The sequence below is a fragment of the Bolinopsis microptera genome, chromosome 1 (genome assembly GCF_026151205.1).
Source record: "Bolinopsis microptera isolate Bmic1 chromosome 1, MBARI_Bmic_1.0, whole genome shotgun sequence".
Classification (NCBI taxonomy): domain Eukaryota; kingdom Metazoa; phylum Ctenophora; class Tentaculata; order Lobata; family Bolinopsidae; genus Bolinopsis; species Bolinopsis microptera.
In genome coordinates, this window is record NC_087072.1 from 6,422,923 (window position 1) to 6,437,422 (window position 14,500).

General features: G+C 39.3%; 2 protein-coding genes across 2 annotated transcripts in view; both read right to left on the bottom strand.

The window, feature by feature from the left end:
- LOC134818656 (excitatory amino acid transporter 1-like) overlaps positions 1-3,865 on the bottom strand; it is a 38,723-nt gene extending 34,858 nt beyond the window's left edge. The window contains exon 1 of the mRNA XM_063828303.1: positions 3,860-3,865. The gene's annotated coding sequence lies outside the window, so the exon portion shown is untranslated. The remainder of the gene's footprint in view (positions 1-3,859) is intronic.
- Positions 3,866-5,511: 1,646 nt separating this feature from the next.
- On the bottom strand, positions 5,512-10,353 carry LOC134821662 (uncharacterized). The gene is made up of 4 exons (XM_063832368.1): positions 7,190-10,353; positions 6,738-6,871; positions 6,121-6,214; positions 5,512-5,967 (listed from the first exon to the last, which is right to left on the bottom strand). Exon 1 carries the CDS (start codon positions 10,348-10,350, stop codon positions 7,372-7,374), a length of 2,979 nt encoding a protein of 992 aa, XP_063688438.1. The 5' UTR covers positions 10,351-10,353; the 3' UTR covers positions 5,512-5,967; positions 6,121-6,214; positions 6,738-6,871; positions 7,190-7,371.
- Positions 10,354-14,500: the final 4,147 nt, after the last annotated feature.

The window sequence follows — 14,500 nt, forward strand, 5'->3', positions numbered from 1 at the left end:
CCACTAAATTCGATTTTATGGAATGATCTCCAAGAATGGAATTGGACTAAAATGATGGTCTGCTAACTGCTAATCATTTTCACGAACGTATTACGTATCCAAGCTGATAGGACATTCCAGTCTGTGCAATAACATCGACAAATGTTAAGCCGAATGGCCAGAATAATATTTGAAAGGAATCACCAGCACCAGTAACAGTGGCGTAACGTTGCCTGTTGCCCCCCCCCCCCCCCCCCGCCGAAAAAGCGCCCCCCTGTTGGCGCCCCCTCCCCTTTTGGTGCCCCTCCCTAAAATTGAATAAATTAGGTGATTTTAGAGGATACGCCGGTAAAATCTCTAAAAAAGTGTGTATCTAGAGCAAAACGCGCAGTTTTGCTAGTACTTTAGTTAAGTTTTCGAAATTGCCCCCCTATTCAAATTGCCCCCCCATTCAATTGCCCCCCCCCCCCATTCAAATGACGATTTGGCGCCCCCCTAACACCCCCCCCCCCCCCCGCACAGCGGGGTCAGCAGGGCCCTTCGTTACGCCACTGACCAGTGATCGAACAGAAAACTCAAGTGCATAATATGATGCTCACATAACACAGCCATTCAACAATAGAGTCAATCTAACCGAGTCCACATCATAACCGTATGAAAACCGAGTACGATTATACATTTTCTAGCTCTATTATAGGTCGATACTGAATTAACCTTGAACGGTAAAACTATGATTATGTTAACATGTTTTCGTTTAAATTAATCTCAGACTGTTCATTTTAAATAAAGCCATTTATTATCAGAAAATGACCACACTATCGTATCAAAATCATAATCTGTGTAGTACGATGCTTTCTTTAAGTTCAACCACTGTTCTTGCCAAGTAATCATTACTGTGCGCTAATAGCTATTGTATTACAAAGAACAATGTTACAAACGTATACACTTAACCAGCTATTGAGTTATTGCTTATGAACACGGAACACTATACCGAGACCTCATCAAAACCTTGCACCAGCACTTCAGCAGTGGTTTTTTCACTGTGGAGAGATGGAAACGGTGGAATGTTCTGGATGACAAGTTATGAACTAGGAGTACCGGTCCACGCCGTGATCACGCCACTCGCATGCCAGCTGCACGCTAGCTTGTAGCTAGGTCCACCAGAAGTGCAGCCTACGATGCCAATTCATCAATTTCGTCCTGATTTCGGGTGTTTGTTACGTGTCCTGTCTGTCCCTGCTTTAACCTGTAGTTTCAGCTCCGATGCCTGGATTGGTGACACGTCAATATGAGTTTGCTGGTAAAGTTTGGTTGGCTCCTAAATGCGGTACGAGTAGTTCCATTTCTACTTTGAAGTCGAATTTTCAAAGTTTTGTAAGGCCAGTATTTAAATCGTTTTCTTAGTCATCAAGGTTTTTGTTTGGTTAAGAGCTGATCATGATTCGCTAGCCTGAATTTGGATGCTTTCAGTTCTTCAATGTAGTTCGCGAGAATATTTGTAGTGAAATTAAAATTGCCTCTTTCACTTTTCATGGTCCAGCTGCACACCCTCTACTCAGGTTATCATAATTCATAGTATTTGATTTAAGGCTGAATCCAGCTCTGGCTGGATATCCCACCTCAATATTCGGTTCTTGACTAGGTGTTACTTGATTGGATATCAATCAAATATTTAACACATTTCCAGGAAACAGTCAATTTTATAAATATATGGTTTCAGTCTAGGCTATTTGTCTCGTTTTAAGTCGGAATTTAAAGGTTTAAATAAGGCAAGATCTAGATTTTTTTCTTCGATGGATTTTTTTCTTCAATGGTTTTGTGAGGATGTCAGCCAGAATTTGAATGTTTTCTTTTTTTTTAATTATAAAGCCGTTAATTAATTTAAGGCTATTTTTCAAAAGCCACTTTTTGTCAAATTATGCCTTTTGGCTAACAATCACAAGGCAGTAGATTTCATTATAAATAACGTAGCAATAGTATTACCCAGTATGCACACCCAATTTGTTTATCTAGGTAATATTATCTCGACAGCTTGTCCACTCGATTTTATTTGCCTCTACACTGATGGACAATCGCATTTTATTATTTGTGCTACGAGTCCTGTCACAAAAATCACTCCTACAAATTTCTGAAACTAACCCTTCACCAATATCCTCAGCTAATGTCATTTTTCCTTCTAGTAGCCACATCTCTTAAAACAACGGCATCCAAAGCCCCGCTCCCCAAACTGAACACCACAGCCAACACCCGGACATTCCAGAATTGCTCCGGTGATAGTACCAGCCACAGGAACAGTGGTTTCAGCCCTCTAGCTAGCTTAGCTCTTAGCAAACCAGTGAATAAGGTTAGTTGTATTGAGTAATCTTTATCAGGGGGGGGGGGGGGGGCGGGGGGCATGTTTCTATTATATTTACAATTACATTGTCTTTATGGTTAACGATATCAAAATAATGAACATTGAGTGATTTAAGTGGTATGGTTTTGCTGAAGACAGGCGGTAATCAAATTCGATTCATCGGAAACCTTTTATAGTAGTTTATTAACGTAGCAATCTCCCCCAGGGTAAACAAGCAGCTGGTTACGTCAAGAAAGAGTATAAGAAGCCTGTTAAAGTTGGGGACGAGTTCTTTGGTTTACACTAGTCCTTCTTCATACAAAGAAAACAGAGTAGCAGACTATTTTACTTCCCTGCGCACTTAATTTCGACAGATTACTGTACTATTGGTGACCATCATGGATTGTTAGACTTTCAGTGAATCAGATCCTGGTGAATTATGGTGAAAAGAATTCACTGATTCCCCCGCTGTGTGTTGGTCAGTATAATTCACAGCGGGGGAAATCGTCAGAAATTCCTGTAGAAAAGACGTGACCCGCACTGCGTAGACTGCAGTGATTTTAAGGTTGTAGTTTTAAAGATTGTTTTGAAATATGATTGATTTTTGCGATTTAAAAAACAACGAATTCTTCTTAATGGTGTAGCATTAATGGTATAGCATTTTATTTGATATTTTTGGTAAGAGTTAAGACATTTTTTATTTTCGAAAGATTAACAAATTTTATTAAAATACAGAACACATGTGACCTTTATCTTCAATTTGATTAGATTTATTGAATGTTATGGAAATCTTGTTTTTTCTTTCTTCTAGAAATAATGTACATACTATCACATCTGCTTGAACTAATTAATATATTCCAGAAGTGAATATAAAACATATGTCTAAAAATACTGAAGAGGCCTAATTAATTAGAACGCAAATAGAGCCACTTCATCGCCAAATGATTGAGTCAGACTTTGAGGCTTGAGCGTGTATTCTACTACATCCGAATGACTAGATCCTTCTAGAAGAGTCCTTGGCTATGGTTTATCAGTTTATGGTCACATTACACGTGTTGAAGCCTTGATAACGTAAGCAGTAAGCCAGTAAAATTTTAATTATATTATCAGACGCCCCAATATGAATGACACATGAGATGTGATATTTGAAAATTTATTTGGCAATGAAAACTTTTTCTGAGTTAAATCGCAGGGGGTGACGGAGCCCCTGTGGTAAGTACCATTAGAAGAAAGCGAAATTCTTTAAAGACGATACTGGCGAGCAAAGCAGTAACGACAGACCTGATAAATGACAAAGAAAATATTAACAGGTGGCCTGATGGCGGATTAAAGATATTATAATAAAGAAAAGCTTACTTAATACTGTATAAAAGAACGAGCCCATTCATCTAAATTTAATTTTAAGTCTGCCTTAAAGTTATTAAGATAACACGATCCTCCTTAATAAATTCAGAGAAATGAACTGCAATACCGGTCTCAGACTCCGGAAATTTGTGAAATGGAAGTTCTCAGATTCTGGAAATGGAAGTTTTTTGGAGAAATGACGTCAAATTATTTTCGTTTATCTGCTAACTACTATGATTATTTATAATTATCAAACTGCTAAGAAAGTAATAGGTGACCCACGAAGTTATGAGCAAAACAAATTAGATAAACTTGTACTTACCTGGAATTTGTCATTTCATAGTTTCAAATTCCAGTGTTTGGAACAGGTATTTCGACTCCTCCAGCTCATACTTTAATTAACAGTTTAAACCGATCAGAAAAACGAAAGTGCACTGCGTAAAGTTATGTATTAAACAACTAAGAAAATCTACTAATAACATAATGAAGCAGCGCGCCGATGTCCTTAACTTCTAAGCTAAAGTTTAGACGTACCGTTTCCCCCACGTCCGTCGTCCCTGGTCCCAACTGCCTAGAAGCAGATACAGTGACTGTACAGTGCAGTACAGAGTGGAAATAGCTAATTGACTAACTGTACCCGGTTTTAATCACGATCAGTATATATCTATTTGACATCCACGTGACATCTGGGACAAGCACAATTTGTCAGACATTGCCTGAATCATAGTCTGATAAATGAAGTCGTAGCTTAGCCGGGCAAGCGGAGGGGATGCCGGATGCGGCGATGCCATGGCCCATGAGTACGCGTATTGCGAGCAGCGAGACCGCAAAAGGCAAACTATAAGCGACATAAATAATTAAATGATTAAATAAAATGATTTGCATGAGAATGACTGAGATTTAAGATGTTTTCTAAAAATGTAAAACACAATTTCCGTCGCGTTTTTGATACTGCTGAGTTAAAAAATAGCTAGCGGCCGGCCTTTGAATGTCACTGGTCACGTGAATTGCATTTCCCGGTGAAATGACCATATAATTAATAGAATTAGAATCAAAATCAGCAATGCGTGCCAAAACACTTCACACTTCAGTTCTACCATCTACGCTCGAACTTCAATAAATATTTTTGTCCAATCCCGACAATTGATTGTTTTCCATCACCCCATATAATATGACATAAGGTAAAAACAAAAAATGCTCCGGCCCTGGCGAAAAACTGCTTCGATCGATCACGTGTGACGTGACATCAAACAGGACCGTACCATGTTAATTTGGGGTCCGAGTATGGAGTAGATTAGGTTTAACTTTTGAATGTCTCTAAGGGCCATCAAATCTAGAGAAAGTGTTTAAGTAAGTCACGTGATACTCGAGTGACGATCGAGTGTAGCTGTAGAGTGATCATAATTAATTATGATCATTAAATATAATAGGATAATATGTAATACATAATAAAACACTACCAATTTCGAAAGCTAACTGTGTAACGTATGCAAAAATTAACAATTAAAAATGGGACACTGCACCTGACGCAAAACGGAGCTGCAACGAAATACAAGCGGTAAACGTGAACACCAGTTAAATTATTTCCCACGTGCGTGCCTTCTTCCGCCGCGCATTGATCGAACGAATCGAATGGCCGATATCCACGCGCACGTACAGCTAGCTTGCTTAAATTAGTGAATTTTGCTACACTACGGGCCGAAAAGTGCATTTGTTATATTTTAAATGCGCAGCGCGCTACGTAAAACGTTATATTGTCGTGGTACCGGCTTTAAACGATATACGATTAGTGATTTAAACGAACTGGTCGATCAATACAGCTCCTCATTTCCTAGTCATCAGAACAAAGAGAGTTTAAATACTTTCTTACAACTGAATACACTTAAGTCAATTACAAATTCAGAAGAAATACATAACTTTATCTTGTCACAGTAAACATTAAACAGTAAACACTCGATAACAAGCCATCTTCTCAATCGTATAGATAGTCAAAACAAAATTTACATTATGTTAACATACCAATAATCAGTACCAAAGCGACGGACATAAATACTTTAATAAAATTTTCGACAGAGATTCAAAATCACATATGCTAGACATTATCAGAATAAAACATTACAATAACTAATAGATTTCACTATTGAAGTGTTAGTCACAACAAGCTTTCAAGGTAGAGAAATGCCCTCGGTTATTTCTGAGGCACCACGCTCAGATGTAAAAGCTTGTGAGTGTATCGAGTCAAACTCCTCTATGTTAAGTCCATGTACCCACTCTGTTGTTCTATCTTTAAATGGTCCTGACTTTGCTACCTGTAAATAATCAGCATTTAACATTCAAAACCTCATATCAAACAAGGACTTTATAGAAATTAATATATCCTTTAATAAAAACTAGAAGGTTAAGTCTTGACTTGATTACTTTCAAGTTATATCTTTTTCGGTAGCTTAGAATAATTTTCTTACCACAGGTTTAGGTGTCTTTTGTATGTCATTGAACAGTTCCTCAGCCACATTGAGTCTTCTTAGTATAGCTGCTTTTCTGTCGAACTCATTCCTCCTGAACAAAACTGTTTATTTCACAGTCACCACTATTATACAAATAAGAGAATTGTATTAAAGACTTGTATCAATAAAGTAGTAAAGACTTGCGTCAATTTAGGGTAATGTCGTCTTATTTCGGCAGTATCCAAGAAGCCCAGCCATTCCATGTGATTATATCATCAACACGGACGAAGGGGAAGCGTTTAAATATCTTACAGCCGCTGGCTACACCCATGTCTCTTTTAAACCACGCCTATTAGTTAGTGGGTCTCAGCACATTCGTCCACACAAACACACAGGAGGGGCTTTGGTTCATATCTTATAAATACTAAAGTGTACCTCTTATTGCGGAGTTAAATTACCCAGTCTAGGAAAAGTCGAAACTGGGGGAAGTTTTCCGGTAGCCTATATTCCAACCAACTTCCATACGGGTTTCTTGGATGCTGCCCTTATTTCTCAGGATTCTCATCTTCTAAAGCTACTAAAAATAAAGACAAAGCATAAAATTATTTAGTCCCGACAAATGCAGTTCAACTTACGGAGGTGTAGGTTGGGTTTTTGGTTTCTGATAAGGTCGAGATTCTTGCTTTCTCTTTTCATCTTGTTCTTTCTTAAACTCCAACATTCTTGCTTTTCGCTTTTCTTCTGTCCACATCTCCAATTCCTTTTTATCCTGTAAAAGTTACATTTCACAATAAGAAAACTGATAAATTGTAACTGACAGTTTTCAAACAAAAGATAACTGTATCTAATAGCAGGTCGAATGTCGACCGACTTGAACAAAATAAACATATTACAACAAGTCACAAGATGACGCTAAGAGCACTTAACTAAACTCTGTTTTAAGTAAACTTAAGTTCTAATTAAACATTGCTATCGAAACAGTAAGCATATAGATTTTAATACATAACAGTAAATAAACAATAAGCTTAAACGATTAAACTATTAAAGTGATTCACTTCCTAAGAAATAGTCACTAACTCATACTCACATGATTATGTGCAGTCTTCTTTTTACTGATCTGTTTTCTGGGTTTTTCCGCAGCAAGCTTAGTTGGTCTTGGCTCTGGTGGCATGGTACTATCACTATCAAGTGCCGCTCTCAATAAATCGTCAGTGTTGGTAGGGAGTGACGTATCGCTGCTCACACCAGATGCTTTACTGCTGGGTCGTATCAGCAGGGATTCATCTGGCTGGGTGGGTCTCTGCTCATGATAAATTTGGGAGCTTTTATCAGAGTTACTGTTTCTGATTTGAGCCGGGGTGACGGACGGATTGGAGTTGGTCGAGTAACATTGGATGTGGATTTGGCAGCACTTTGAACGGTGCCCCGATTTTGGAGGAGCATGTTGATCTTCTTTGTTCTGTCGACTTCTTTCTGTTGACTTTCGCTGTAAGCTTGCTTTATTTTTGACAGGTTGTCTTCAATGTATCGACTGAACTGGGTAGGGTCGATCGGTTTTGGCTGATAAGACTCTGAGGAAACTCTTGATTCTACCTCGCTTGCTGGTGCTGTGTGGCGTTCAGGAATTTCCTTTTGCGGAGTGGAGTGATTTCTAGCCTCAAGAATGAAATCAGGTGATTTACAAGGTTGTGAAGATAAAGTATCCCCCTCTTCAAACATTGGTTCTTCAGACATTGGTTCTTCATTCTCAATTGTTTTATCAGACACTGAGATTTCTTCGTCGTCTTTCTGTGACAGATATTTACCAATTGACGACATAGATTGGGACTTGTAGTCAGCCACCTCGCCAGGTGAAGGAGGAGCTTCAGGAATTAGATCATCGTCTGATCTCTTTGAGTGAGCTGAGGGGCTAGCTGGCTCATCAACCGCTGAAGATTTACGAGATCTAGGTGACTCTACGTTTAGTTCTAGACTTCTTGGAATTTCTCTTTTGGGAGCAAATACGTCTTTGGTTCTTAGTCCACCGTCGATTTTATCAGGTTTTTTATCTTTTCCCTTCTTTTTATGTTGCAATTCTTTTTTAGACGCCCTTGCACCATGACCTCTTTCAACTTTGAGACGCTTATCTACACTATGGGTCTTTCTGGGATCACTTATATCAGTTATATGAAGGAATTCTGATTCCGGTTTTCTTGTAAGAGATGTTCTTCTCAATAAGTCGAAATGACCTGAGTTAGTAGTGCTTTGAGGAAGATCTACTATGTCTATAAACCTGTTTGCTTTTCCCTTCTTTTTGCTTGGTTCTTCATCGAAAAATTTTTCCAAGAATATTTCATGCTTCGATTTGATATATGACTGTTTTTCTTCTTTGCTGGGAACAAATGACTGCTCCTCGGGAGTTTCAGCCGTGGCTTTACGTGATACCGTGTTGTCTTTTCTAATTGCTTTGAGCTCATTTGCTGAATTCTGGATTCTCTCAAGCAACATCTTGCATTCCTCCATAACTTTTAGAGGTATTTCCTGTTTATTTACAGTCTTCTGATATTCTAGATTCTCACTAAGAGGTTTCATCAAGTTTTGCTTTATTGGAAGATTTTCAGATCCGTGAACTGGGTTTGTTTCATGTTTAGAGGGTTGTTTAGAGGGTTGTGTGATTTCAATTTCTAAATCAGGCTGCACACCCACTTCTACACACTCTGGTGTTTGTGCAACAGAGTTGCTGGTTTGAACAGAAACATCAAGGTGTGATGCAGCTGGAACTGGTGCGACAACTTCTTCAGAGCTAGTTTTTTGTTCAATTTTGATACTGAGTGGAGCCACCTTTTCATCTATTTCATCTTCTTCTGTAGGCAATTGCAGAAACATAGGACCCTGTCTAGTCGCCTCGTCACCTGACTTAAAAATTGGGATTTTAAGTGGCTTATAGAAAGTGTATGGTTCTGGTTCATCCTTGGGTAACTGGAGCATGACCATTCCTGATTGAGATGGTTTCACACGAGGAGCCTCACTTTGAACATGGTTCTCATTGCCCTTTAATGCTTTGTCGACGAAAGAATCTAAAATTTTATGCCAAATCTCATTTTGCATACTAACAACAGCTGTCATTTCTTCCTTTACTATCTGTTTTATACCGTTTTCGTTCATGTAGTTAACAACTTGTTTCTTCCTTCGTTTTTTAGATGCTGCTTCGTAAGATAAGCTAGAATCACTGTTATTGGATGGAGTTGGAGTTCTCGTATCGACAGAACGACTTTTACTCTCCAAAGCTTTCCAATTTTTAGTAGATTTTGTTTTCTGATTATTACTTGACGTATTCATATTACCGAGAACTTTTCTTGGACGTCGGTGGCCGTGAGAAGTGCTGTTATTCTCAGTATCCTCCAAATTTGGCATATGCAATAGAAATGGCTTCTCTCTTACTGGCCAGTCTGGATTAAAAGTCTTGAAAACAGTCATATCACTGGGCCTACTAGAAGTAGAGAAACTAGAGTTGGAAACAGAAGCAGAAAAATCTCCCATTGTGTCAGACTTGATGGATCCAATAGAATGTTCAGGATTAGTTTGTCTGCTTACATCGCTCCCTGTTACTCTTCCATCTGGTTTTCTGGGAGGTTTAACTTCAACAACTGTTATTCCTGATGTTGATGTTTTGGGGGCTGTGTTAGAAGCAAACGATTTAATAGACGATGTTGGTTTGGTAGTATTCTGTCGCTTAACCTCTTGCATAAACCTTGCTTCTGATGTAAGCAACTTTTCTTTTGTGTTCAACAGTAGGCCAGATGGCGGAGATAAGGACTGATTGTAATTAGAGTCTTTCGCTGGAGAACTTTCCGGGGTTACACTTTCATCTACATCTTGATCTTTTTTGGTCACAACAACAGAGGTTAGAGGAAGCATCTCCTGAAAATCAGGAATATCATCAAGAGTTCCCTCCAGAGTGGTAGCAGTAGCACTTGGTGTGACTCCACTGGTTGAGGTGTTGTGATGTGACACTGACAGAAAATTAGGAGGGTTTTCTAACATCTTAGTAGGTCTTTCTTGGTCTTCGTCATATGGTACTGTGATAAAGACTGGCTGGTGCTCTGAAGTGAAAATACCAGTATTGGCAGCTGAAATTTTAGTCAAGGATAAACTTTCAACAGATATGGATTTGTTTGTCTTAGCTTCTCCCGTTTCATCAGATAGAGTGAGTCTGCTTTTGTCCTCTGAGAGACACAAACCGATTGACTCCTCTGAACGTTCAGACATTTCCTGAATTGTCATTCAATTAAAAAGTACATTGTTTCAATAAAACATAATATAATCGGATAAACACTTTGTTAGTAAAACAAATTTTTCAGATGCTGTTCAATGAGTTAGCCACGAAAATGTTCAAATTAGGTAGGAGGGTAAAGGACACAATTGCTAGTAGTGCTTCTTTGTGCCCGTTGACTACAATGAACATTTTGCGGAGTTTCTCCAGACGGCTTTTATCGGAGTGCGTGTTATTTACTTGGTTATGTAAGCCAGGCCAACATTTTGTTTTTTGTGTCAGCCGCGCTACCAGGTTGCAGAGTATGATAAACACTAAAAAATTATACACTATACAAATTTGCTAATACATAATATCAGAGTCCAATCTAGCTGCAAACATCAGACACCACAGTTGCAGTTCAGCCGCCAAGTACCGTTTAAGTGAACACCGAAACACGAGGATTAGGTGTCATTTTGTAAATCACTTTATGGATGGATGATTCAGTAATTGTTGTAGAAAATTACAGTCACTGCCGCCTATAGCGTTATGTCATGGGTCTGATTAACGGCCAAGAATAAACGTATGTGCACGCTTAAGAAACCTGCGTTACCAAGAGTAGTTCAGAAATTACAGAAGATATCGGCTTTACTTGAAAAAAAATGTCAATATTTTGACTGAATTTTATTCAATGACCAATAAGTGTGTCCACTGTGAATGGCACAAGACACATTTCAGGTTATCAAAGGTAGATCACAGTAGAAACCTTTGATAAACAGAATCTCATCAAAATACAAGGACAAATTTTGAACGATTTTTAAATAGGCACTTTTCTGCCATTTCCTTGACCAAAATATCACAGTTTAGATTGAATTTGTTACTGGACGATGCTACGAATTGTCCATTGTTAATGGACTGACCCGGCGCACGCGGCACGCTACCTTGAAGCTTCGTGCCTCGAGCATGATAATATTCCGAGAAAAAAAGCAGCGGGCTACTTCGAAGAAATTAGACTTATATCATCCATCAATGCTATGAAAACTTAAGCCTTTGATCACCAGGCAAACAAATGGTTATTCTGACATGAGCATTTAAGAAGTGCCACGAATGATTACACTCTCTCAGTGTTAATTGTTATTAGTTATACCTTACCAGTGCCAGATATTTCAAGAAAAGATATCATGTAAACGTAGGAGATAATCTGAAACCGGGTTTAATTTATTTCACCATGTTACTATATACTGTAATGCACGGAATTTTTTAAAAGTAAGACAAAACACCAAACACAGCTGATTGATAAACATTTTAATCATTAGTTGAACAGTCATCATAAGCTTTATGGAACAAATTTTGATTTATGATAGCGCTCGATTTACCACCAGTTTTAAAAGCGCGCGGCACCCCAAAAATTAAATTTATTATTGTCATATGCTCGATCTTTTTTAAATGTTAAATTCATATATTTTGTTTGTTTTTATTTTGAGAAACTAAAACGTGCATTTTTGTATCACGTCGTCATGACCCCCATTGTCGTTTCATTTCACTAAGTGTATGTATTGTGACTACAATACAGCCGTGACTACTATACGATACAGCCGCGCGCACTCGTGCGCGGTGGGTCTACAACGTATGATCACAAGTGCATTGTATTTAATTGGGACTGGCGTCAGGCGTGGCAGCTAAATTTGTGATTGACTTAATTTAATTAATTTAAATTCGAAAAAATTAAAAACGACACTCAAGGTTCGCAAAATTAAAAAAGGAAAAAATTGTTTTTTGGCTGTTGGCCAGATTTTTGATTTTTGTTTCATTGGACATTTTTTTGTTTCATAATGAATCATTACAAAAAGTTAAATTTGTTGTTATGTACTACATATTACTCAACACCAAACACTGAACACTAAACTTTTTGGTTCTGGTCCGGTTTGAATCAAATAGTTTTAAATTTATAATCCCGGTCTTAGCTTAATGCGTGCACCAGGCAGCATTTTTTCCAGGTTTGGTTCTATCCAGGCCTAAAACGTTTTATCATTTGTTTCTTTCATGTTGCGACGTTTTCTATACTTAATACTGCACTGGGCGGTGCCCAGTCTGTCACTCCGCCATATAATGTATATTAAGGATGCTATACATTTCCATCAGGCATCATATTAAATGTAGTGTTGAGTTAATGTTGGTGGGGAAATATTTATTATATACTTTTTCACATAGTGCGATGATATTTTGTAGACATGTGTGATGATGTCATATATTTTACTTTACTTAACTTTTACTTTGAGTTAGTGCAGTGCAAAATTTAACAGATGGCTGAGCCTGAGGAACAAAAATGCTGGAACTTCACCAGCTCCATACAGTGGTAGATTGTGATTGGTTTTAAACATTAAATTTTAAACGATATTCAAACAATATATACATTCATTCAAATCAAGTGTTGCAATTGGCTTGTTCTAACCAGAGCCCTCTCGCTTGGAGTAGCGCGCGACTGCTGAACGGCAGCACAGGAAACAAGCGCGTCATGCAGTATGCATAGACTCATGGCTATGTGAAGCAATTGGCAGAAAACAAACACAGGTAAAGGAAATGGTCATTTGCTACCGATATCGATGTTATTTGAAATATCCACAATCAAATATATACACACTTTAGGGTTCAATTTTCAAACACATCTACTCCGCGCCGTCATAGGGGCAGGGATGAGGTTTTTGTATACTTCTGATAGATAGGGGTCTCGAATACTTGTTGTACAATGTACTTGTTGTACTTGTTGTCCACCTTCTTGCCTCTATGGTTACTCTGTAACCATGTAGAGCAATAAGAGTCTTCTTTCTTTTGATTGGTCGGCGGCGACTGTAAGCCTTCCTTGCGGTGGCTTTCACAACGCGTCCCCATTCTCCAACTCCTGCTGTTATATACCATACTTATATTATATGATAGATATCGACAACAGACTCCGAGAGTCTTGAAGTTCTGTTACCACCGCCCCTGGTGCATTATGCAATGTTCCTGTAACGTCACTGTAGACCACTCCTCTGTCGTTGTTTTGAGTGTCCAATCCAAAACCAAATCCTAGGGTACACGAGACGTGGAAGCTGTGAGCGTGTTAGAGTCTGTTAAGTGTTAGAGTCCTAGGGTTACACGAGACGTGGTAGCCTGTGAGCGTGTTAAATCCTAAGGTTACACGAGACTTGGTAGCCTGTGAGCGTGTTAAATCCTGGGGTTACACGAGACGTGGTAGTCTGTGAGCGTGTAGACCGCTCCTCTATCGTTGTTTTGAGTGTCCGATCCAAAACAAAATCCTAGGGTACACGAGGCGTGGTAGCCTGTGAACGTGTAAAATCCTGGGGTTACACGAGACATGGTAGCCTGTGAGCGTGTAGACCGCTCCTCTATCGTTGTTTTGAGTGTCCGATCCAAAACCGACTCCTAGGGTACACGAGACGTGGAAGCCTGTGAGCGTGTTAGAGTCTGTTAAGTGAGTCCTAGGGTTACACGAGACGTGGTAGTTTGTGAGCGTGCTAAATCCTGGGGTTACACGAGACATGGTAGCCTGTGAACGTGTCAAATCCTGGGGTTACACGAGACATGGTAGCCTGTGAGCGTGTAGACCGCTCCTCTATCGTTGTTTTCAGTGTCCGATCCAAAACCAAATCCTGGGGTTACACGTCATGCGGGGGCCTGTGAGCGTGTTAGTTTCCTGTGGAAGGTGTTATTTGCCTGAGGGAAAAGCGGTTATGCTGCGGTTCTAAGGTTAGTAGAGGCTATTAGAGCCTTTCCTTGATGTAAAGATGGCTAGTCCCTTCCTTTGCATAGATTAGAAACACCCATGCACCTCCCGTTCGAGCCACCCACCACACACCGCGTGGAGGTTCGGTGAGGTTTTTCGTGGGGTGAGCAATAAGAGTCGTTCTCAAGATTGCAAATCTTATCCTCGTTCTCACATGTCTTACCACACAACAATATGAGGTGCGCTGATTGGTTTGCTGGTTTTCTTTGGACTGACGCCCTCATTGCGGCAGTATCGAGATAGCCCGACCACGGTCCGCGGACCACGGTCCGCGGACCACTGTCTGCGGAACGTGGTCCGCGGACCACTGTCTACCAGATCATATTACTGTATTTAAATAACAGTATCCCCTGAATCAAGCAACAGGTGTTTGTGAATAGTTG